We start from the raw sequence: 25,946 nt of genomic DNA, 5'->3' as shown, positions 1-25,946 counted from the left end.
AGATGGACTCTGAAAAACAAACTGAGGGTTCTAGAGGGGAGGGGGGTGGGAGGATGGGTTGGCCTGGTGGTGGGTGTTGAGGAGGGCACGTTCTGCATGGAGCACTGGGTGTTGTGCACGAACAATGAATCATGGAACACTTCATCTAGAACTAATGATGTAATGTATGGGGATTAACATAAGAATAAAAAAAAAAAAACTAAACATGCAAATACCACACAACCTAGCAATTGAACTCTGAATGTTTTTCCTAGAGAAATGAAGAGAAAAAATAAACTATGCACAAATCTTAAAAAAAAAAAAAAAAAAGAAAGGTACCAAAACTAGTAAGGGAATTTAACAAAGTTGCACGATACAAGTTCAACATACAAAAATCAATTCTACTTCTATATACCAAGGAAGAAATAAACATTAAAATGAAAAGAATACTACTTACTATACCATCAAAACTATGACATACTAAAATCTGACAATAGACAGGAAAGATCTGTACATGAGAAATTATAAAACAGTGCAGAGAGAAGTTAAAGATGACCTAAATAAAAAAAGCAAGCTGATGGATTAGAACTTTGATGTCAATTCTCTCCCAAACTGATCTACACTCTCAATCAAAATCCCAGCAGGTAAAGGACCTAGAATAGCCAAAACAATTTTGAAAAAGAACAAAAATGGAGTTTGTACTATCTGATTTCAAGGCTTACTATGGGAAAACAAAGTTTACTCTGACTCTCTTACTTTACACCATATTTAAAAATTATCTCAAAATGGATTATAAAAGTTAATGCTGGAGCTAAATCTATACCACTTCTATTAAAAAAAAAACAAAACAGAAAAAAAGATCTTTGTATCCACAGGCCAAGCAAAGATTTCTTAGAACATAAAGAGCATAAGCAATACAGAACTTTTACTTTTTGAAGGACACTGTTAAGAAAATAAATCCACAGAAAATATTTGCAAGATGTATATCTGACAAAGGCTTTGTATCCACAATATATAAAGAACTTTTACTACTTGATAATAAAACTAAAAAAAGAAAGATCTGAGCAGATACTTCACTAAAGATATAATGGTCAATACACTGATGAAAAAAATTGCTCAATATCATTAGTCATTAGGGAAATGCAAATTAAAATGAGAAATAAATTAAAATGCAAGTCACTATAAACTCTTAAGAATGGCTAAAATTGGTAAATAGCTGGAAATAGAACTAGTCTGACAAAAGGAAACACAGACTTTCTAGATAAGTGATTTCTAATGTGCCAAACTTTCAATCTAAGGTATAAAAGTTATTTCCAAATGCTCAGAAATAAGTAAGACAATCACTGATATAAGTTGTCACTGATAAATTTTATTAAATCTGCTTTAAGGGTCCAATTACTACTTTGCTGGAAACAAGTTTGATTATCTTATATTTATGAATGGACCTGCCATCAAAGTCTAGCAGGCAGTTTCCTGAACCACGATATTTAATAAAAAACAGTAATGTTTCAGAACCATAGCAAATCAATATTTACATCTTCATGCTCCCTTCCTTAATAAGGCAAAGAATTCATTGCTAAAAGCAGACTGTCTGCCTACATTATTTAGCTAACAGGTATACTGACTATGTTTCAAATTTTTGACATCAACCAAAATATGTTCATTTTTCCCAACAAAATGTGGGCTTTGGAGACTCATTTGTTTTGTTCACTACTCTAGCCCCAGTACCTAGAAATGTTTGGCACATAGATGCTAAACAATTATTTGTTGAATGAATAAATGGACTTTAAAACTTTTTTTTTTTAAATGAATGGTTTATTAAAAACTTTCTAGTCCTAGAATCCTTTAAGAAGGCAGTAAGCAAATTCTGGTTTTTCTATATGGATGAGTTTCCCAACGAAATTCCCTAGGGCCTCCAGAGTGGAAGCTGACAAGTGAATAGACATGCAAGACCAGCTCTCACTCTACACCCAACATCTTCCAACATGAGAGTTTTGAATGCATTGTTAAAAATGGAACACTGGCTTGTTGTACACAAGGCACAAGTTTCATGACTGAGCTGAGGACTCAGACGTCTTACCTATTCTTGTTAAACTGGATTGCAAAGTCTGTCATGTGCTGCAGAGCTTTGTTGGTGAAGTTCATTTCCATATAGATGTGCCCCTGGCGGTGAGTAAATGTTCCAGAAATCTCCAAGCCTTTAGCTTTTACTGCAGGCAGCCAGACCTAAAAGACAGTACAGAGCCCAATGGAACTACACAAGATTTATCTCAATGCTATTTGTTTTGAATATATAAAGATGAAATTAAGATTTCGCTTCTTTAGGCAATTATGGTGATTTTTTATACTATAAATATCAAGTCAGATGCAAAAGGCTCTGGATATTCTCTGAATTTTGAGATTGTTCTCTATTGAAGAACCAAACCAAACTAAACCCACACAAAAACAGTCTATGAATAACCCGGCTAGTTCTCCATCTTCTGTTCAACTTGGTCATTTTACTGCTTGATTACTGCTACCAAAAGTATATACAAGAAAAAGAGAAATTCCAATGAGTATAATTTTTTTTTTTTTTTTTTTATTAGCACCTTTGGTAAAAGGCTTAAAAGGGAAGGAACTGAATCTACTAATGAAAATAGCATGTCTGTATCTTTGAAGACTTTTTTTTTTTTTTTAAAGATTTTATTTATTTATTTGACAGAGAGATACACAGTGAGAGAGGGAACACAAGCAGGGGGAGTGGGAGAGGGAGAAGCAGGCTTCCCGCTGAGCAGGGAGCCCGATGCGGGGCTCGATCCCAGGACCCTGGGATCATGACCTGAGCCGAAGGCAGACGCTTAACCATCTGAGCCACCCAGGCGCCCGAAGACTTTTTTTTTTTAATCACCACTAAAACCATTATCATTAATCTTAAAGGCAAGGACCATGTCTTACATATGTTGTTAACTCTTGCTATAGTTTCGGGTAAATAGTACTTAGATGTGGCTTAAGTACTTTGAATGCCTATCTTCTCTATATAATCCATTACCCATCCCTGGCCCTAGAACCTGTGATAATCCTGGACAATAAGAGTTAATTAAAAAAAAAAAAAAATCAGGGGCCACCTGGGTGGCTCAGTCAGTGAAGTGTCTGATTCTTGATTTTTGGCGCAGGTCATGATCTCAGGGTCATGAGATCAAGCCCTGCGTTGGGCTCTGAGCTTAGCAGGGAGTCTGCTTGAGATCCTCTCCCTCTCCCCTGCTCCTCCCCCTGCTCTCGCTCGCTCTCTAAAAATAAATCAATCTTAAAAAAACAAAAAAAAACCCCAGGAAATTCATGAACTGTTCTGACCATCTAAGACACAATACCGAAGCATCAGTGGGTGGTTGAATAAACATAAAAACATATTCAGCCACGCTAAAGACCAAAAAGGAAAGGAAGGAAGAAAATGAAATCAAACAACCATAAGATATTTTTCATCTATCAGAGGGTCAAAAATCCTAAAAGTCAATAATACTCAATAGAGAATTTAAGCAATCTGGCACTTTGTACTGTGTTGCTGGGAATATAATGTGATGTCACCTTTGGAAGTGGAGAATGTCTATTTTAAAATGTTTAAATGATTGGGGCACCTGGGTGGCTCAGTCGTTAGGCATCTGCCTTCGGCTCAGGTCATGATCCCAGGGTCCTGGGATCGAGCCCCGTATCGGGCTCCCTGCTCAGCAGGAAGCCTGCTTCTCCCTCTCCCACTCCCCCTGCTTGTGTTCCCTCTCTTGCTGTGTCTCTGTCAAATAAATAAAATCTTTAAAAAAAAAAAAAAATGTTCAAATGATCAAGCACACTGCAGGTTTACCCTATAGCTATATTTACAAAAGTATACCAGGATAAAAAAATATATGTATACCAGGGTATACATATGCAAAGATGTTCACTGCAACACTGTAATAACAAAAAGTGGGGAGGGGGGTGGTAGGACCAAGCGAATAACCTGTATGTCTATCAACAGGAGAATGATTAAATAAGTTGTGGCACATCAATACAGTGGATACAGACATTCAAAATAATATGGTAGAGAAAAAACTAGATGCAAAACAGTATATTCCCCTGACATAGTTCTGTTAAAGAACACAGATATATAGGTATATGCATAATTCTTTTCTTCCGGTAAGACACACAAGAAAGTTAATAGTGGCTACCTATGGGAAAGTGAGGACAGATAAACTTAATTTTCCATCTGTCATTTCTACATTACTTAAATTTGTCATTTGTACGTATTACTTTAATATTAGTAAACAAATGCATTAGATAATCTTTTAACCAATAATTAAAAGTCTGTGGGATAATATCCAACACAGAAACCTCACAACCAAGTTACTGTATTGTGCCAAAATATTATGGCTCAGTTTTAAATCCTATTTTTGGTTACTCTATTCAGCAGCTGTGTAGACAAAGTTATGACCCCTGGAATGGACAACTGGTCTACAACTCTAACAGGGATCCTCCAGAGTCAGATGAACAGGCAGAGAATTAAGGAAACAAACAGGCATACTGTCCCCCAGAAAGGCACAATTACAAGAAACTGGGCCTAGCCTGGATGGCACTATTCCCAAAGGCTGAAATAAGCTTCACTTACAGCAGTTTCCACTTTTGAAATTCAGTCTGAGCAGGACATTAAGCAAGGCTGAGACTAGAAAAGCACCAATGACAGAAACCTAAATCAGAACTCTAAAAACGTACACTAAAATCCATGAAAGCCAAATGTGAGCATCAGCACTCTAGAATCCACATGTAATACCAATAGGGAATGGTAGGAAAGAGAAGTAAAAATGTTATTCCTCTATACTACACCCTGCCCCCCACCCCCTTCACGGTTGCATCAACTGGGTTTACACTAGATTGACTTCAGTGCTGACAAACCAGACAATATTTCTAAACACAAATATTTAATATTTCCAATTTTAAGTCTAATTATAGAAATAGCTAATGAAGATGCTATGGTGCTTCTCGTATTGCTAAATTTCAGGCTACTTTTCATCTTCCTCTTAAATCCTTTAGGACAAGGGCCCAAACCTTGGACTTATTATCAGTGGAAATAACAAAAAATATTAAGTAATTCAGGTATTGTTCATTAAGAAAATATCACTTTACTTACAGCCTTAGGAGCCACATATCCACCAGGTGCCATGCCTATTCCCGTGGAGAGTTCAAACAGGTCATTCAGACCACTGCTGACCACAGCAGGAGTAGGTGAAGGAGCAAAGGTTGCAGGCACTGATGAGGGGATGAAGGATTGTCCCACCTGTAGGGAAAAAGGGAAGGGGGGTGGGGAAACCAGGAAAAACAGATTAATAGCCCTTAACATGTTGCTCTATATTTTAGTAGTATTGATAAAACAGTAAGGACACACCATAATTACAATATTCTTGGAGCTGAATTAGTATATTCTTTGTCCTCTTAATCATCACAGTTATTTTTTCATCATTGATAATATACAGACACTCTTTAGAAGTTCTATCAGAGTAATCAGTAGGACCAGGAACACAGTGATCCAAGATCTTTTCTGTTTGTTTCCAATTTTAGCTTCCATGATTCTGTGCAAAAGGCCTACATGTACCCTAACGAAGGGGGAGTCTGTTTCTATAGAAAGAAGAAGCATCCAACTTAGAAAGCAGTTCTATTTCCACTTGGGTGCAGACAAGTCTTACTTTCCCATTTAGGCATAAATATCTAGTAGGAAACTCTCCTGGGGGGAGATGGATATTCATACCCCACCCCAAACTCCGTCACTTACGAGGAGAGTCTCCCTCTGAGTCCGCTGACTCTCTCAAGTTCTTTGTAGATGACACTAGAGAATAAGAGCATTCTCCAGTCAAGATGGGAGGTTCCATTTCCTTTAGCTCTTTAATGTCAGGAAGACAAAGAACTCTGTACACACCAGAGCGCCAATCCCTAAAGATGTCCCTATACCACATGTGGTATATGCCTCCGAAGAACCCAAGTAACCCTACGCTACTTTCTACTCTTCATTTACTGCTATAGAGGTTTTGGTGTACAACACTAGACAGCAGCGGTGACTGGTCTGAGAATGTGTGCATAGGAAAGGCATCAAACAGGGGGCAGCGCATCCCATGGTGAAAAAAACGGATGGCACTTACTGCCGGACTTCCTCCAATGCCCCCGCCAAGGTCACTGCCAAGCTGAAAGAGAGAAAGGAGAGAGAGGAGAGAGAGGTAGAGTTCATTTAGCTAAGTACTAGATGCCCATATAGAATCTGTAAATTGCTCTACCAAGTTGCTGGGAATACATGCTGTTCAACTTGACTCCCAAAGCTTAAAGAAATTCTAGATTGCAAAGAAACATGTCCTAGGGGAATCGAGTAGTGGTACTGATGGTGTGTGGGAGTTCTGAGAAAACTTGGAAAGAAGATGGAGCTGGGACATCTCAGGGATGTTTCAGATCCAATCTTCTCACTGGGGTACATAGGCACAAACCTAACCGGATTTAAAGAATTTACATATTCCAAGAAGCTCTATCAACAAGCAGTAATGTCTTGAAAGCGTTTTATTTTTCCCCTAAAAAGAAATTTAAGGGAGAAAAAAAAGAAAAGCAAAGAAAACCTAAAATGTGCTTTGATCTACAAAACCTGCTGTCCCACTGAGAAGGTGGGAACCAAACCAGTACTGAGCAATTTCAAGCTTCAAAAATTACAGGTGGAAAGAGTGATTTTTAGAATTTAGAACTTTCCTAAGAAAGAAAACAGCTGGGAGAGGTCAAGACACCCTACCCGGGGAGGAAGTAGGAAGGCATGCAATGCTTCAAATCTCTTTCACAGTCGATAGTACTAAGGAGAAATGCTGTGATTTATCTGGAGATCATGTAAAAGGATGCTAACTATTGGAGAATTAGATGGACTTAATTAGCTAGGTGACAGGAAAGTCATTCCACATAGTCTTAATCTGGCCTTTTCCCCCATCAGGGCTCTGATATAATTCATCCCGAAGTCAGGCTTCCATGACAAAAGCATTAAAGAAGAACTGAAGCTGAAAATAGCTGGCATGAAGAAACATAAGACACACATACACACCACTAACAGTGCTGTGCATTTGTCTCTTCCCTAGTTCTCACTGTGCATCTGAAATTCCTCTTTGAATCACCAAATGCCTGTCTGCTCTACAAACACTGTTTCCTTTATTATCTGTCATTTAGTGGTAGAAACTTGGGAATCTTTGTGCTGTAGTTATGTTAAAAAGCAAAATTGTACCGGTTTTCAGGATTTGAGAAAGAGGATTTATCTTCTCAGTGAAAAAATACATGAAACTGGGTTGCCAAATTCTAAAAAATAATCTATCCTGAAAAACAGTGAGACCTATGACAAAATCCTATTTCCACCATGACAGAAAATGGGCTGGGCAGGTGCTTCATAACTAGCATTAATAAGCATTCTCTGCTCTAAGTTACAGAGCACTCCAAACTTTGAAGAGCCGTTTCTAGAACCTGGTTCTTGAAGATTACTTCATGGTTGAAAATAAGCCAAAAATCACATGTGTAAATAAATAAAAAGGTCGCCACAACGAAGAATTCAAACAACTGGAAAAGTCTGAAAGCAAGTAGAAAAGATATCACACATCTGCTTTCTCTCTGGCTCTGCAATAGCACACATCTGAAAACCACCTTTTATTCAAACACTTATATAACATCATTTGGATATAAGGCACTATGGTGAATGTAAAGATGCCAGGCAATGAGTGGAATACATAGATGAATAAGACCCAGACTTTGCAAACTGGCGGGAGAAATAAAACATGAATGCAAAACCACACAGAATATTCTAAAGCAAAAAAAAAAAAAAAAAAAGAGAGAGAGAAAAGAGAAATACTGAAGGGAAGAGCCTCCTTTTGGCTGAAGAATAATGAAAAGCTTCAAAGAGGTGGTAGTGTGGGATTATAAAAGCAAAAAGGGGGAGGTTATTTCTCAAACAGCATGCACAAACACTGTAAAAAACATGAATAAAAGCAAGATCAAGAAGAAGGAGTAGTCCAATTAGACTGAGCACAGGGTAGATATGTGTTTAAAAAAAAAAGTCACAGAAAATAAGTTTGCAAAGGCAGGCTGATTATGGGAGGTCTTTAATTTTTTAATTTCTCCTTCATAAAACCTTAGAAGGTTTCATAGAATAAGAGTACTAATAACTACTACAGTTGTGTTCTATCAACCTTAGATACACACAATAAATCAACCACCTGTGTGTGTATACTGGGGGGCATTTAAAAAAAATACTGATGCTGGAGTCTCACTCCCAGAAGTAGTGATTTAATTGTTCTGGGGTGGAGCCTGGGCATCAGAATTTTGAAAAGCTCTCCCAGTGATTCTAACGTATAGACAAGGTGGAAAACCAATGCCTTAGATAATGTTTGGAATCAGAAAAGATTTACCTGTTTGAAAATGACTCTGGAGCTAAATCCTGAATAAAAAGAAAGCTAGACCTTGAGGAGGAGCAGAAGAAAAACAAAAAAAAACCCCTTAATAACAAAGGGGAGGATGCACAGTGTCTCATTTGTCCTGATGCTTTGATCTGCTTTGACTTTCTAATGGGCTTACCTCTTCTTCCCCTCAATCATTCTTCTCCCTTCTGGCCAGGCTTACAATCCAAGCTTAAAAGAGATGGAATTCTTTATGGACCTGACTGGCACTCAGTGGAAAGAAAAAAAAAAAAAAACCACACTGGAAGAGAAACGACAGTTTTATCCTATACGCTAAATTCTATAAAAGGCATTGAGAAAAGGCACTCACTGGTGGTGTTATTTCCAAAGGAAATAAAGCCCATGTATAGCCCTTATTTTCTTAGATTTCATTCTTGTTATCTTTGAGTATTATATGAACATTACCTTAGCTGGATAAGATCTGAATGTACTCTCGCCACCATGCTGCTTGTCAATTTTATTCAAAAACACGAAAGAAACTGAAAAGCAATCCAGTAGTCCCATGTTTATGTTCAGTATATCAGATACCACTCAGCTTCAACACAGAATCAAGAACTCTGATCTTAAGAGACAGGATCCAAAGGGTATTAAGAGACACGTAGCCAAAAGTATAAAGGTTCACCTAACTGTGCTGTTATGTCCATATAGCAAAGGGAAAGGACAATTTCAATACATGTTTTCTACCTAGCAAAACTATAACTTATTATTCAGACTTTATTCAGCATCTTTCCTTTGACTGAAGAAGTTCCTGAGGGAGGTTATCATCCTCCTCTCAGAAAATATGACAAGGGTGATAGCACAGTGATGGGCAAGAGTGACTAATAAAGAGATGTCAGCATGGATGGGAGCCAGTTACCCAGGGAGTGGCCTCTCCTGTCCACAGTAACAAGCAGGATGATGCAGACAGTAATCAAGAAAAAGAAAGAAGAAAGCTGGAAGGCTGAATAAAACACAGAAAAGTTCTCATGTTGGCCTGAGCTAGCCATTAACCATGTTAGTTCAGTTGTTGGTATTATCTAGAGTCAGACAAGATTCATCTGCCTGGTCATACTTATCAGGTAGGGTACAATATCAGCCAAATGAGAACTTGTAAAAATCCGATGATATCTGTTATCCAGTGAGCTGGTGGGAGCTGAGTGAAAAGGGAGTAAAAGGGCTAGGTGTGCAGGACACGGCTTTAAATCTCCATCTTAGGTGTCTAGCTACCATGTTTTAAGTGTCTCCTGGAGCTATCCACTTCCCACTGTTCCCAGGATCGCCTTACTAAAGCTGCCATTCTCTCCACGAAGGAAATGTCAGGACAGAGGAAGACAAAGAAAGGTGAAGTGCCAATTTCAGCAAAAGAATATTTCAAATGCTGAAAATTGAGAATTTTCCTAAAGGTGTGCAGCTGATACCCCAGGTCCAAATGGTGGCATGGTTAGTGGTATGCAAACCATAGTGGTTTGGTTCCCCTAATCCCCAATCTAAATCACAGTAGTTGTAGTCATTAAATGGCAACATCTTGCTACTGCCAAAGAGTGGCCACTTCACCATCCCTGAAGTAGTGCTGAAATTGGGCTAAGCTCAGGATGAACTACATAGTAATGAGTCCTTGCAGTGTTAATTGAGTAACTAGATGGAAAGCAATGATTTCATGGTGACTTATTGTAACTTGTGGGCTAAAGGGATTTCAGCACAGTTACATGATTTCTCAACAGAGCCAGGTTGAGCCAAAAGTTTAAGCTGAGTCTGCCCATAGCTCTAGTTCAGCTAGATACCAAAAGGAAACAGCCTCATCCAATGGCAATATATTACAATAGCAGAAATACAGAGGGAGAACTCATGAGTAAGGTTCTATAAGGCAACAAGTCCACCTGACTCCAAGAAAAGAAAGTCTTTTAATAAAACAGTATCAAATGAGATGGCCACTAAGTAGACCAAAAGAAAAAAAAAAGTCCCACAAATGATCACAAGGGCTGGTCTTGGTTAGCCCCTTTCAGGTACGTACCTCTGACCAGTCCAAAATATACCTACCTTCTTCTAAACCTATGGTGCTGAGTATCTGAAGACATTCTCTCTCTCTCTTTTTTTTTTTTAAAGATTTTATTTATTTATTTGACAGAAAGCGAGACAGCGAGAGAGGGAACACAAGCAGGGGGAGTGGGAGAGGGAGAAGCAGGCTTCCCGCCGAGCAGGGAGCCCGATGTGGGGCTCGATCCCAGGACCCTGGGATCATGACCTGAGCCGACGGCAGACGCTTAACGACTGAGCCACCCAGGCGCCCCTGAAGACATTCTCTTAATTAGAGGTGCAGATCTTAAGCTCAGAAATTTCTCTGCTTCTGTCTAGAGTTACTACCTTTTTCATCTGATGCTTTTCAGAATGGATTTAATTAAAGGGAGTCTAAAGGAATGCTTCCGGTCATATAGTTTACCGACAGCTCTATTATTCAGAAGCCAAAATAGAATGACGTAAAAATAGTATACAGCAATTCCCATCAAACAATGGAATTTAGACCAAAATCCTACTGGAGTCAAAAACATCAGTCTGTGCTTTTCCTATTAGGGGGTTTTAGATTTTAGAAGGCACACACCATCTCCTAGGTAAAAGTGTAATTTTCAGCTCTTTGGCTACAAACATTAATTTGATTTTCAAAAAGCTATTCAGAAAAGCATCATAAAATATAACTAATTAAACTGGTGAAAAGAATCTGTAACCATGCAAAAGCTATTAAACTGATGGCTAAGGATGGACTTGCTATTGAATAGCATGAGTTGAGATCATATAAAATCATCCAAAGACACCTTGGCCTGATAGAAAAAAAGGCTTGTATCAACAGAAAAGTAGGGGGATATAACAGAATACTTCCTAAGATGGGACAGGGAAAGAATGTCTCTTAGGTCCAACACAACCCCATGAGGAGTATAGTACAAATCCACAGGAGAAGCTCTGCATCCTGTTTCATTTTCTTTTGCAATACTTACTACCCTACTCGATAGTTGTCATCTCACTTTCCCCTACTAGAACATAAGCTTGCAAGGACTAGTCACAATTATATTCCCAGTACACAGAATAAAGTCTGATATAGAACCAGCACTCAGTGAATGAATGTCCTATTAACCATATAAGCAGGCCTATTAGCAATATTACTTCTTGGGGAGACAATTTTGAAATGGATAATTTTATTGGAGAAAATTACCACAAAATGGACAGAAGGCTGACGAAACGGTTTTATCAACTGGCCTAGTGCATCCTATCGGCATCGACATGTCCAACATACAAAATAGAACCAATCAGGGAAAAAAGGACCCAGCCCCCATCCCAAGGCCAAAGTCCTTTCTAGAGAGGAAATGTATTATTGTCTGAACAGTTTTGACGGCAAGTTTTCAGCAGAAGAATGCCCTGTGCATCATTTATTGGCTCTGAAAGCACTAGTGTTTTGTATCACAGCTCACTGCCAAATAGATGAGAAGATATGATGTTACGGCTCTGCTTACAAGAGGGTAAGATGAACAATCTTGTTCCTTTTGCTGCAAGACAGATGTATGAACTTATCCAGTCCCTCTTTTCACAAATGAATACACTTCTAGTCTTTCTCAAACATTCATATGCCTCCTAATGGCAAGCCAGCCCAAACTCATATACCCAGAGCACCCGGGAGGTACAGTGAGAAGAGGCATAGGGCAAACAAGCTTTGGGTTCTGGCTTAAGCATTCATGCAATTTTACATTCTAAGCCTTAACACAGCAGTGTTTAGTCTGTGTTTACTTTCTTTGCCATCAAGTTAAGAATGACAGTGCAAGAAGGATGAGCCACATTTATTCTGCAGCTACAAAGGCCTCCTGCACTCTGCTGTGTACTCCAGACACCGTGTACCCCTGTCTGAGAAGGACCAAAGTGAGACTGGACTCTATTCTAGAAGATGACAATAAAAAACAAACTGGAGGAATCTCAGGAGAGTCTTGGGTTCAAATCTTGACTCTGAGACTTACTTGCTATGCCACCTTCAGTTTTCTGTGAAATGGGGCCCAATTTCCTTGCAGAATTATTTTGGGAATTAGAAATTATAAAAGTTCTAAGCACAGGAAACTGGAACAGCAACAGAAACTCAGTATTGGGTAATTATTCCCCAAAACTGCCTAATAAAAAGAGAGTGGTTACAAAAACCACACTGAAGAATTTACCAGGCAAAACTGGGCTATAATTCACAAAGATTTTCTCCACAACACCACCAACTCTAAAACTTAAGCTCTTTAATCACTGCAAATCTTTTCCAGAGGAGGAAATAGGAAGATGCAAAACGAGTATGTAGTAGTTTAGTCCTGTGGGCTAAAAAAACTAAAATTATCACTAAAATAGTACCTGACTTAAAATTTCTGAAAAGTAAAAATAAAAATCTGTAAGAAACAGGGTGGGAGGGCACACTTATCATGATGAACACTGAGAAATGTAGAGAATTGCTGGATCACTACATTGTACACCTGACATTAACACTGTACATTAATTATACTGAGAAAAAAAAAAAAAACAGAGTGGGAGGATCTGAAAAACATACACTGCATTTAGGAAAAGGCAATTTCTCCTCTAGCCCACACTATTCCAGCTGGGCACACTGCAAGGACATTTCTCTGGCTAGAAAACCTCTGTCAGCAAAGAGAAAGGGCACTCTGGATAATGCTTCCTTTCCGGTCTTGATGTACAATAGCACCATTTATCTAAATAGAATAATGCACAGCACCTTGGATGAACAAAAGGCTGTAATTTACCCAAGGCCTCTGCTGACAGTCTGAAAGTAAAGGTGACAGAAAGTGTCAAGATTCAATTATTAACTTTAGTGAATCTCACAGATGTCAGACTTACTAGCAAACGGTGTATCTTTACATGTATGTAGGAGTCATACACACGGGCCTCAGGTCACCTCCCACACTACACCAAACCAGGATTTGCACTGTCAGGAAAGTCACACTACCCAGAATGAGCACTTTCTTAGATTCCATATCAGAGGCATCAAAAGACCCATACAAGATTTCTGAAACTAAGAAACAAAAAGACTCAAGCAACTTTCGTAAGCCCACATTTAGATAGTATACTATCCTGCTTTACGTGTAGAACACATCAACCATGTAAGTTTCACTACAATTCAAACCACATCAAGGGGACAGTTAAGTTTATAGTAACAGAAGGAAGAAACTATCCACAGAGTTCAAGCAAAAGAGAATACACTAAGGCAGGCAGAAACTAAAAATAGGGGTATCTCAATAAGGAGATTGAAAAGAATATGGAGAAAATCCATTTTGATTTGGGTCCTGTGATGAAAAAGCATTCCATTTTTAAAATCTGAAGCTCTGCCTAAATCAATGATTTTCAAAGGTGCCTGTCTCCAAAATAAATAAGAATCAACTAGGAGGCATGGAGTACGTGTGTGTTTTCTTTACATCACAGCAATATCCCCACTCACTCTTTTTTTGGTTTAAAAATCACAGCTCTTATGAGTCACTATTATTGATGGAAGAAGGCTGGGGTCTTCAGGTATGTTGTGGCAAATAATGATGATAAAGCAAATAAATAAATAGATAAGTACTTCCTTAATGACAATTCTAGAAAAAGCCTCCATTTACTAAATCTCAAAATTTTACAAGTACAACAATGAAAGAAGGTAAACAAGATCTAATGGAAGGATCACCAGAATATGAAGAGAAGAAAAATTATACTCTAGTGAATTTGCAAGTTTTAAGACAAAAGTACAGAGGGGCACCGGGGTGGCTCAGTTGGTTAAGCGTCCAACTCTTGATTTTGATTTTGGCTCAGGTCATGATCTCACGACTGTGAGATTGAGCCCCACATTGGGCTCTGCACTGAGCACTAAGCCTGCTTAGGATTCTCTCTCTCCCTCTGCCTCTGCCCCTCTTCCCCACCCTGTGTGCACACTCTCTCTCTTTAAAAAAAAAAAAAAAAGAAGAAGAAGAAGAAGAGAAAAACAGGTGACAATCTAAAATACAAAAACAATTTTCAGTCTCCAATTATACAAAGTGAGCAAAGGTAAAAAGAACCCCGGGACTGAGCAACGACATCTAAATTGGTTAAATTCAACTTCTGGCCAATTTCTGGTAGGCTGGACTACCTAACTGCAAAATACAGTAAAAATGTCCTGGGGAGAAGGGGAAGGAACAGAGGTAAAGTCAGAGAGGTCTGTTTTTGTAGGCAGTAGTGAAGAGGCTTACCAGAGTATAATTCTTCAGTAGAAATCATTGTCTTGACTTAGAGATCAATTTTTAACATGTCTACCTAACTCCATTTGGAACTTCCTTCGGTTCTGAACCTTGGATGCAAAATTAAAGTAACCTGGGTATCTTTCTAAAATATCAATGTCTAGGTCCTGTCTCCCAGAAATTCTGTTTAAATGCTCTAGGATTGGGCCCAAACACTGACAGTTTTTCGTTGTTTGTTTGTTTTTAAGATTTATTTGAGAGAGAGAGAGAGTGTGTGAGTACATGAGCGGGGATAGGGGCAGGGGGAGAGGGAGAGAATCTCAAGCCAACTCCCCACTGAGTGCAGAGCCCAGATGGGGGGCCCACCTCATGACCCTGTGATCTCGACCGGAGCCGAAACCAAGAGTCAGACGCTTCACCAACTGAGCCACCCAGGTGCCCTGATAGTTTTTTTTGTTTTGTTTTTTTAAATATGGTACTAATGTGGAACTAACTATGCAGCTGGAATTGAGAACCCCAAAAGCTTAAATAAAAGGAGCTGCCATATTTCATTAGCGGCACACCACTGACCCCTATGGGTAGGGTTCCCTTAGACAGCAATAATAAAAGCAGCAGAAACCATATGTAGGCCTTGCTGTCCACCCTTCTGAAGTGAACACTAAGGTAACCTTGAGTGCTCCTTGCCAGGTGAACACATAACTCTAAACCAGGCCAAATTTTACATGGTCTGGGTGAAAAGCTACCACTCCCAGCAACACTATTCTTCCTAGAGAGTAAAAGAAGGACCTTTCCTTCTTTTATTATTATCCAAAAAATAATTTCAGGAGTTTCTTGGCTTTCCCTCAATTTGGGGTAGAGGAGGAGCCCTCTTTCCAGGAGTGTGTTTACTGCTGAAGTCAAGACAAAAAGGCATCCGAGTTTACCAACAGCTATGATTCAAGCACCAAACTGAAGTGGTTCACAGTGGTCCCAGAAATTCTATGGTTTTATGCAAAATATGGCCCATGAAGCCGGGAGCTTGTTAGAAATGCAGACTCCTTGGTTTCATCTCAGACCAACTAAATCAGAATCTGCCTTATACAAGATCTCTAGGAGATAGATAGGATTTATATAGATTTACATTATAGTTTGAGAAGCACTGCTGTAAGGAAAAGATTCAAGAAACAGCACTATCTATATAGATTAAGTAAAAACTCTGAGGACTATTTCCCTCTTTAAATTAGATAATTTACAAAACAACAATAAAAGCATTTTAAAATGGCACAGTCTAGAGCTGCCTTGGAAACTCACCTTCCACACAGCCAGATTTAGGCCTTCCTTGTGATGTTCTCTTAAAAGGGTATCTTAGTTCTCTGAGTGAATATATACTTAACCCCATATAGATCCAAAGCAAAAAGGGCTTTTACTCATTTTGATTTCTGAGATATATTTATATCACAGAATAAGCTGAAACCTGCATGATTTCTAGGGCTATGACACCAAGTATACCATTTTGAATCCTGAAGTCAGGAAGAGGTAAAATACAGAGTTACACAGGAACATTGCTGGGCCTCCACAGCAAAGCCTGTATAATATTTACAAATTCAAATGGGAAAACAACGTACTCCCCACCCCAAAAAGAGCATCCTTTACAAAAAAAAGAAAGAAAAAGGCCCACGTGTAACTCTGGCTACTACAACCTAAAAATGTAACATTTTTTTTCCTACTTGAAGTAATACTTGTGTGAATTTTAACAGATGAATGGATAGCTAAACAAAATATAAGGAGAAAACTCATGGGCATTAAGGGCCAGCAACAGCTAATACAAAGCCACACAGAAATACCATGTCCCTTTCCTTCCATGCTAAGTGGATCAAGAAGCAAGAGCACAAAATCCCAGGCCAGACAACATTAAAATATAGGGCCTCTTTCTTCCCTCCATCCTTCAAGCTTAATTTCTTTGTCATTCTTAGGTTCAATGAGTCCATCATTTTGTCAGCCACCAGGTAAATTAACGAATAGGGTTGTTAAGGCATAAACTTGAGTTGAGGAGGATATAACACTTAACTTGTGGGTGATGTGTCAACAAGAACAGGAAGAACGATTTCAAAGGCTATGTGGAGTTTCTGCGAGAATCTGTTAATATGTCACTATTACTGAAAGACTCCACAGACCCTTCTGAGTCTACAGGGAGGCTACGTAGCCATGCAGAATGATCATATGAAGAAACTATTCTTATATAATCGGTCAAATCCACTCATTAAAGATATGAATATGAAAATCAAATGCTTACATTCCCAAGAAAGATAATAAGGAGTGCTACTTGCACTATGAGCTGGTGTCTAGAGCTTGGTCAGTGTACAGACTCTGAAAGCAGTGACTTTCCATGAGTAAAATGCACAACCCACAGAGATATGACTGTAACCCTATTTTCTTAGACCCTCTGCCAGCCAAGGATTAAATGTACCTGTACTGGCTGGCATAAATCCCAGACATAATGCTGCTCATAAGGTAGAAGAGAAAATGCTGGTGTGTGTAGCAGAAAGTGAAGCTGTTTAGTTTATGTAATCTCTGAGAACATATATTTTTGTATCTATGGCATGTCTTCCGATTTCTGATGTTGGGAAGTAAGTTTGTTGGGCATCTTTGCAGACAAACATGTACAAGTGTCTAGCTAAAAGAGCCCCTCTAATTCCACCACAACTAAAAACCTGGTTTGTAGAGAGCCATGTGATGTGACACACACACATATATATATAACTTACATATAAGTTACTTTTCTGGTCTTCTCTACACAGATGGAAGGTCATCCTTAATATTTCTCATTTATCTTGTACCTCAACAAAGGTACACTGGTGGCACATATTCACAGATACTCTGGACTTTGGAGCCTTTTATTATTAGAATCCTGGAAGCTAATTAAATTGGAAGTATGGGTGGGAGGAAGAAGGGAGGCAAAAAGAACCAATCAAGCAGTACTCCCCAACTGTAATAAAGGTACATTTTTTACACAAATGGCTCAAATGGCTGCCTCAAAACCTCTCAGAATTGGGGCATAAACCAATAAAATATTAAAAAGGCAAAGGTTTGAAAGCCTCAAAATAGGATGATCTCTATGAGGTCATTTAAATGCTGTTCAGGAAAAAAGGAATTACAGGGGCTATCCAGAGTTAAGAAGCACGAGTACTAAGCTCTGGAAAGGATGCCAAATATTAAGATTGCTGAACAATAGGTTGGCTAAATATCAAAAGTTCTGTTTAGAGGCAGGACAACAAAAATCCCGCACAGTTGTAAACATGCCCCATAACAATTAATTGACAATATCAATTAATTCTATGAAGACAAAAAATCCTGTCCTTTATCAAAGGACATTGCTCTGCTCATCAAGGAAAGGCCTAGTTCTAAAAAGCTGAATAATCTAAAGCTCTTTAGCATATCAAAAATTTCAAATAACCAGAAGAAAGATACTTACCAGACTATCTAGTCCTCCTCCCAAGAGATCCACTGCTCCCATCTGCATGGAGGACACCTGTGGCACATTGACTGGGGGACCGAGGTCAAGGTTTAAGAGGTCTCCTAGAAGGTCACCTTGGGAGGGGATAACCTGAGGCTGTTCCAGGGTCGTGGCTGTGGTGGTGCCAACAGGGCTGTCACCTGCATCAGTGCTGCAGTCACACGCACGCACGCACAGGGGAAAAGAGAAAAGTCAGTTTCACCCAGGACGTAATAACAAGGCACAAGTGAATGTCAGATCTATAAAACACAGGAGGAGGAAAAAAACAAAAAACAAAAATATAAAACTTATTTTTTTTTGCAGTATTATTTTTTTTAAGATTTTATTTTTATATAATCTCTACACCCACTGTGGGGCTCGAACTCACAACACCGAGATCAAGAGTTGCACGCTCTACTGACTGAGCCAGCCAGGTGCCCCCAAAATCAGCAATTCTTATTTTTATCAAAATATAGTTGCTAAGCTCTTTCTCGACTCCATCTTCGCGGTAGTGGCTGCGGTGCCCGCAGCTCAGTCGCCAACATACAGCTCTTTGTCCGTGCCCAGGAGCTACACACCCTCGAGGTGACCGGCCAGGAGATGGTCACCCAGATCAAGGCTCATGTAGCCTCCCTGGAGGGCATCGCTCCAGTAGATCAAGTCGTGCTCCTGGCAGGCACGCCCCTGAAGGATGAGGCTACCCTAGGTCAGTGTGGAGTGGAGGCTCTGACCACCCTGGAAGTAGCCGGCCGCATGCTTGGAGGTAAGATCCATGGTTCTCTGGCCCGTGCTGGAAAAGTGAGAGGGCAGACTCCCAAGGTGGCCAAACAGGAGAAAAAGAAGAAGACAGGCCGAGCCAAGTGGCGGATGCAGTACAACGGGCGCTTTGTCAACGTTGTGCCCACTTTTGGCAAGAAGGGCCCCAATGCCAACTCTTAAGTAAACTGTAATCCTGACTCTCCCCAATAAAGCCATTTAGTTCAGTAAAAAAATAAATATATATATAGTTGCTAAAATGAAAATAAATGTATACTATATAACCTTAGCAGTCAAGCAATTTTAACTGAGCACCTACACTATAATGGAGCATGATAATGAGAACCTTCGAGCCATATTTTTTAAAAAGGAAAGCTATTTCCTGTCCTCAAATAACTTAAACAACAACAAAAAGCTGCATTTACAAAATGACTGCAAAGCACATTCACTGTGTAATAGCAGAAATGAGTACTGTATGAGCATCTGCACAATGACAGGATACAGCTAAGAAACAAAACAAGCCAGGTAGGGCTGATTCTAAAAGCTTCTGAGAATGGTTTTATGACTAGATTTTGAAGAACAGCACAGCTGTGAGGAACTACCAGGGAGAGACTTATCTTAAAGGAATGGATGGTTTGTGCAAAGGCACAGAAATGAACAATCTGACATTAGGGGTGGTAAAAAAATTTTATTGGCAGGAGCAGAAACTGGGATTAAGATTTTGGGAAAGAGAAGATGAGGGAGATAAAACTGAAAACTAGCCTGGGAAGTTAATTTTTTTGATAGGCAATGCAGAATCACTTTGATTTGTTGAACGAAGAACTAAAAGTAACATTACAGAAACATTACTCTAGCATCTGTGTGTCAAATGGATTGAAGTTGGAAGAATCAGTGTGAGATCAGCAAACACTAATCTAAACAGCTACTGCCACCATACATAAAAATAAAGTGGTGAGTTCCATGAGATAATAGATGTTGCTGGGTCAACTGGATAGCTGTGTGAGGGAAAAAATGAGCCTTGACTCTTGTACCTCACAAAATAAAAATTAAAGAGACAAAGCCAACATAAATGTGAAGGGGAAAATCTAGGAGAGTCCCTTGATGGCCTTGGAGTAGACAAAAGTTTCTACAGAAAACACTAAGTATAAAAGAAAAAAAATGATGATCTGGACTTCACTAAAACTGAGAGCATCTCTTCTTCTAATAACACCATCTAGAGAGAACAAGAGAAAGTATGTTCCACAGACTACAAAAAAAGATGCTCACAACACATGTATCTGACAAGACATGTACCGAAATCACATAAAAGATTCCTATAAATCATTCAATTATTATATAAAGAATTCCCAAAATTGACAAGAGAACTCATTAAAAAAATAAGGAGAAGATCAGGCATATCACAAAGGAGGATCTACTAGCAGTCTGTACACATGAAGAGGGACTTAAGCCATCTCTACTCAACAGGAAAATGCAAATGAAAACTGAAGCAAGATCCCATCACATATCTGCCAGAATGGCAAAAATTAACATGACTGACAACCCCAAGTGCTCGTCAGGATGTGGATCACCTAGAACTCATACACAGCTGGAAATGTACACTGGTACGATCTCTTGGGAAAACTGGCAGTGTCTCCGATAGCTAAATATACATCTATTCTATGACCCGGCAATTCCATTCCTAGTTGTATACACAAGAGAAGTAAGTATATAAGTCTACTAAGACGTACACAAAAATATTCATAGCAGCTTTATCCGTAAGAGCCCCAAACTGAAAAAAATCCAAAGGTACATCAACAGAAGATATAAGTAAATTGTGGTATATTGGGGCCATGGAATACTATATACCAATAAATAGAAACATATAATTGATTTATATTGTGTTCAAGAATAAGCAAAACTGTAGTGATAGAAGTCAAAACAATGGTTATCTTTGGAGAGTGGGTATTAACAGAAAAGGGGCATGAAGAATCTTCTAGGGTGCTGGAAATATCTGATCAGGGTGGTGGTTATGATTGTACACATATGTAAAAATCGTGAGCTATATACACTAAAGGTTAGTGCACTATTAAGATTATTATAAATGATATATCAATTTAAAAACTGGGGGAGGAGGGAAGAGGGGAAAATCCCACAAAGAAAATCCCAGGCTCAGATGGCTTCACTGTGAATTCTTCCAAACATTTAAGAACAAAGTAAAACCAATCTCAGATAAATTTTAAAAGAGAACAGAGAATGACAATTAAGAAAATCTGAAAGTAGTTAAGACTGCTTATGCAATATTAAATAATTATTTCTAATTTTCTTAGGCTGGGTAATTTACTGTGATTTAAAAAAAAAAGTCCTTGTCTATTAGAGATACCAAGTAAAGGTGAAACAATAGGAAGTCTGAGATTTGACTTAAAATACTCCACCTCCCTCAAAAAATAAAAAATTGTGGAGGTGATACATGAAACAAGCTGGGCAAAATAGTGAGAACTGTTGAAGCTGAGTGATGAGTACATAGGAGTTTGTTATCCCACTCTATCTTGCACGTTTTCTAAGATTTATATAATACAAAGAAAAAAATGATGTAAAAATTCCATTAACAATATTTTCTTGAACATGTAAGAGAGAAGAATGAATAATCAAAGTCAAAGAATAAACAAAAACTAAGAAGCAAAAGACTGGTGATGCTCCTCATAATGACAGAGGAACCTGAAGGTGGTCTAGAGTAAGAAGACAAAGATCAAGTGTTGGCCCCAAATATTACCAGCTGTGTGATCTTGGGCAAGTGACAACTTTTCTGAGATAAAGATTCCTCATCAATAAAATAACCATGTCACAGGGATCTATTTTAGACAGGATGAAATGAAAACATGATATAAAATGTAAAGCCTTGTAAGAGATCAGTGGCTGGGGCACGTGGGTGGCTCAGTCGTTAAGCGTCTGCCTTCGGCTCAGGTCATGATCCCAGGGTCCTGGGATCGAGTCCCGCATCGGACTCCCGGCTCAGTGGGAAGCCTGCTTCTCCCTGCTTGTGTTCTCTCTCTCCTGCCTCTCTCTCTGTCAAATAAATAAATAAAATCTTAAAAAAAAAAAAAAAAAAGAGAGATCAGTGGCTTGTGTTTAGTAGATCAGCTCCTGAAAGGAATACAAAGAGAAGCACAGAAAGAGAAGGTTCAGAATGAGCCTTGCAACACAATCAAGATTAGTGATCAGAGAAGAGAATGAACACAGAACAGCAAAGATTAAAGACAGAAAAACAATCTAAGAAAGATGACTTAGGAGCAAAAAGTGTCAAGGAAGCCAAGATGAGAAGTATCTAGATTGGGGGAAGAGGGGCAAATATAGCCAAAAATTAATAACGAAGTCAAAAGGGGGAAGCAATTTCATATACTCCTGCCAAGAAATATATGAAATCTCTATAAAGGATATTCTCTGAACATGAAATTCTATCATCTTATGACATGTGCCATTTAAGAAGTGTTCTGTCATACTGTTTATCAGTACCTCTAAATAGAAGGCAGAATAGGTAACAATGCACATATTTTCTTTCCATGAGAAGATAAAGTGAGTTAGATGAAAAGAAGTAAGTGATCCTGTGGTTTCTACAAGAACATGGTAAATCATTATGCATTCTTTCTAAATGACAAACACAAGAAAATTAACGTGAAAACAGTTCCCATGTAAACTCCTGGGAAATAACTGTGTAACTGACACCAAAGTGGTATTTTTAAAAGGTGAGGTTTTCCTAAAGTAGACAACTATTTACCATCTCACCTCCCCCTCCAGAGCAGCTGACAAGTTTTAGTAAGCAATAGCCAACTAAAAAGCACTTTTCCCTTTCTCAAGTGATTTTAAAAGATTTGGTTAAGTAAGCATTTTTTAGATTTCTAGAAGAGGCAGAGTAAGGTTTTATAGTGTAGCTATATTTCATGTCAGAGGCACATCACTTAACTGAATGCTGCAGAAGAGAGCTAGGTAATGTCAGTGCTATTATGAATATGCCATTTGCAGCAATGTATCATCCCTATTTATTTCAAAAGGGATTTTTATGCATTTGTGTTTCCCTTAAAAAGGCAATACAAACACAAATCAACCAAAAAGAAAACAATTATCTAAAAGGGAACCGCATAAGACTATTAATCAAATAGAGACCTTATGTAAGAGATTGTTTCTTTTTTATAGTTTAAATACTGGTTCTTTTCTTGTGTTCTAGAAAGGGTTGTTTTTATTTGTTGATCTGTGTCACTTCCCCCCTCTGAGGGTCAAAAGTTATCAGGAGACAGGGTAATCGAAATGGCATATAAATATGGCTACAAAGGCAAGTTAAAAAGAAAATCCCTATTTATTACCCAAACTTAACAGACTGGGAGATGATGTACTTAGAAGTCAAATGTCACATCTAGAAGGTTAAATATGCTTGCCTACAGGGGAAACACTCTACTGTTACAAGGCCTAATCCTTATGAAGCCTCAACTTCCTTTGGGTGAAAATCACAGCACCTGCCCTAAAACCAAAGAGTCAACTCAAGTGAAGGCTAATGACCATCAATAAACATTTGCTTGGATGTTGTCCTTTCCTTTTTTTTTTTTTTTTAAAGATTTTATTTATTTATTTAACTGACAGAGAGAGACAGCTAGAGAAAGAACACAAGCAGGGGGAGTGGGAGAGGGAGAAACCGGCCTCCCGCCAAGCAGGGAGCCCGATGCGGGGCTCGATCCCAGGACCCCAGGATCATGATCTGAGCGGAAGGCAGCCACTTAACCAACCGAGCCACCCAGGCGCCCCTGTCCTTTCCTTTTTAAGTATGTCCTTTCCTTTTTAAGTATGTCCTTTCTCTCTTTTTTTTTTTTGATAAGTCTGACTAAAGGTTTAGCAATTTTATTGATCTTTTCAAAGAACCAGCTCCTGGTTTCCTTAATCTGTTCTACTATTTTTTTTGGTCTCTGTTTCCTTTATTTCTGCTCTAATCTTTACTATTTCCTTCCTTCTACCAGCTTTGTGCTTTGTTCTTTTTCTAGTTCCTTTAGATGTAAGATTAGGTTGGGATTTTACTTGCTTCCTGAGTTGGCCTCAGGAAGGTACTGCTGTAATCTTACCTCTTAGGACAGTACTGCTGCATCCCAGCTCTGTCTAAATGCTCTAATCAAAAAACACAGGGTGACTGAATGAATAAAAAAGCAAGAGCCACCTATATGCTGCCAACAAGAGACTCACTTCAGACCTAAAGACACATGCAGACTCAAAATGAAGGGATGGAAAAACATTTACCATGCAAATGGATGCAAAAAGAAAGATGGGGTGGTAATACTTATACTGGACAAAACAGACAAAACGAAGACTGTAACAAGAGACAAAGAAAGATGGGCACCACACTAACAAGAGAATATAACAATTATAAATATTTATGCACCCAAAATGGGAGCACCTAAATAAATAAAGCAACTATTAATAGACATTAAGGAAGAAACTGACAGTAGTTCAATAATAGCAGAGGACAACACCCTACTTATATCAGTGGATATTATTATCCATACAGAAAGCCAACAAGGAAGCAGTGGCTTTGAATGACACATAGGACTAGATGCTTTTTAACAGATATATTCAGAACATTCCATTCAAAAACAGCGAAATACACATTTTTGTGTGTATTCCAAGTGCACATGGAACATTCTCTAAAATAGATCACATCTTAGGTCACAAAACAAGTCTCATAAACTCAAAAAGACTGAAATCGTATCATGCATCTTTTCTGACCACAATGGTATGAAACTAGAAATTAACCACAAGAAAAATTGAGAGAAGAACATAAATACATGGAGGCTAAACAACAACATGCTCCTAAACAATGAATGGGTCAACCAAGAAATCAAAGAGGAAATAAAAAAAATACGTGGAGACAAATGAAAATGAAAACATAACTGTCCAAAATCTTTGGGATCCAGCAAAAGCTATTCTAAGAAGGAAGATAAGAGCAATATAGGCTTACCTCAAGAAGAAAAATCTCAAACTTACCCTTATACCTTAAGGAGCTAGAAAAAGAACAAAGCCCAAAGCCAGTAGAAGGAAGGAATCTAGTCTGCTTTTAAAAACAATCCTGCAAATATTACTTCATTTTCAGCTTTATAGCACAAAAGGAGTATCTGCTAACTTTATCCAAAAGCTTCATCGAAAGTTACACTAAAGGTAGGCCGCTGGGTGGCTTAATCGGTTAAGCTGCTACCTTTGGCTCAGGTCATGGATCTCAAGGTCCTTGGGATCCAGCCCCAAGCTGGGCTCCCTGCTCAGCAAGGAGTCTGCTTCTCCCTTTGCTGCTCCCCCCACCCCGCCCCCGTCGCTCTCAAATAAATAAGATCTTAAAACAAACAAAAAAGCTAAAGGTACATACAGACTTTCTTCCAAATTTTCAGCCCTGACAAGATTTCTAGCCTCATCTGCAGACTTAAGCAACTCTCAAACTTTATCAGTTTAGAAGGTCTTCACCATTTTTTTTTTTTAAAGATTTTATTTATTTATTTGAGACAGAGAATGAGAGAGAGCACATGAAAGGGGGGAGGGTCAGAGGGAGAAGCAGGCTCCCCGCTGAGCAGGGAGCCCGACGCGGGACTCGATCCAGGGACTCCAGGATCATGACCTGAGCCGAAGGCAGTCGCTTAACCAACTGAGCCACCCAGGCGCCCCTCTTCACCATTTTCTAAAGCCATTATTTTATCTACTCCCAGATTAGAACACAGAAGGGCCTTTCACCTATTATGTTTGTGCCCACTAGTATTCAGATGGAGCCCCCAGGGCAGTATAGCAGGTTTGCAAAATGCACAGCAAGTTCTTTTCTAGACTATAAACGCATGAGGAAGACCAACTTTGTCTAAACAGTTACTTCTCAGTCAAAACCTAGTTCACCTGCTTACCTCCCATGATGTATTGGCAAGTGTTTGCGATGGATTCCATGACTTCCTTCCACAAAAGCATTGGGAGGCTTATGGTACACCGAAGCCAAAGATCCAATGTGGCAGATTAGCTCATCCAGCAGAGTTGGCTCAATAAGATCTGTCTCCTCAGAGATCAGTGGCTTCTCAGACAAGACTACTTCTTTGGCTGTGACAGGGT

The 25,946-nt window shown here is 38.9% G+C and overlaps 1 protein-coding gene and 1 pseudogene across 1 annotated transcript in view; one reads left to right on the top strand and one right to left on the bottom strand.

Annotated features, from left to right (window-relative positions):
- The window catches only part of AP2B1 (adaptor related protein complex 2 subunit beta 1), a gene marked incomplete at its 5' end in the record, with an annotated part of 84,186 nt that overhangs the window by 39,011 nt on the left and 19,229 nt on the right, over positions 1-25,946 (bottom strand). Inside the window, 4 exons of the mRNA XM_081805344.1 lie at positions 2,060-2,205; positions 5,111-5,257; positions 6,114-6,155; positions 18,081-18,277. Coding sequence (XP_081661470.1) covers positions 2,060-2,205; positions 5,111-5,257; positions 6,114-6,155; positions 18,081-18,277 — 532 coding nt within the window. The remainder of the gene's footprint in view (positions 1-2,059; positions 2,206-5,110; positions 5,258-6,113; positions 6,156-18,080; positions 18,278-25,946) is intronic.
- Positions 18,585-19,070, top strand: LOC102741216 (ubiquitin-like FUBI-ribosomal protein eS30 fusion protein pseudogene; annotated as a pseudogene).

This window comes from Leptonychotes weddellii, chromosome 15 (genome assembly GCF_054177405.1).
Source record: "Leptonychotes weddellii isolate Sample4059 chromosome 15, ASM5417740v2, whole genome shotgun sequence".
Lineage (NCBI taxonomy): Eukaryota > Metazoa > Chordata > Mammalia > Carnivora > Phocidae > Leptonychotes > Leptonychotes weddellii.
Note: the sequence above shows the minus strand (reverse complement) of the source record. Positions and strands in the feature narration are given on the sequence as shown.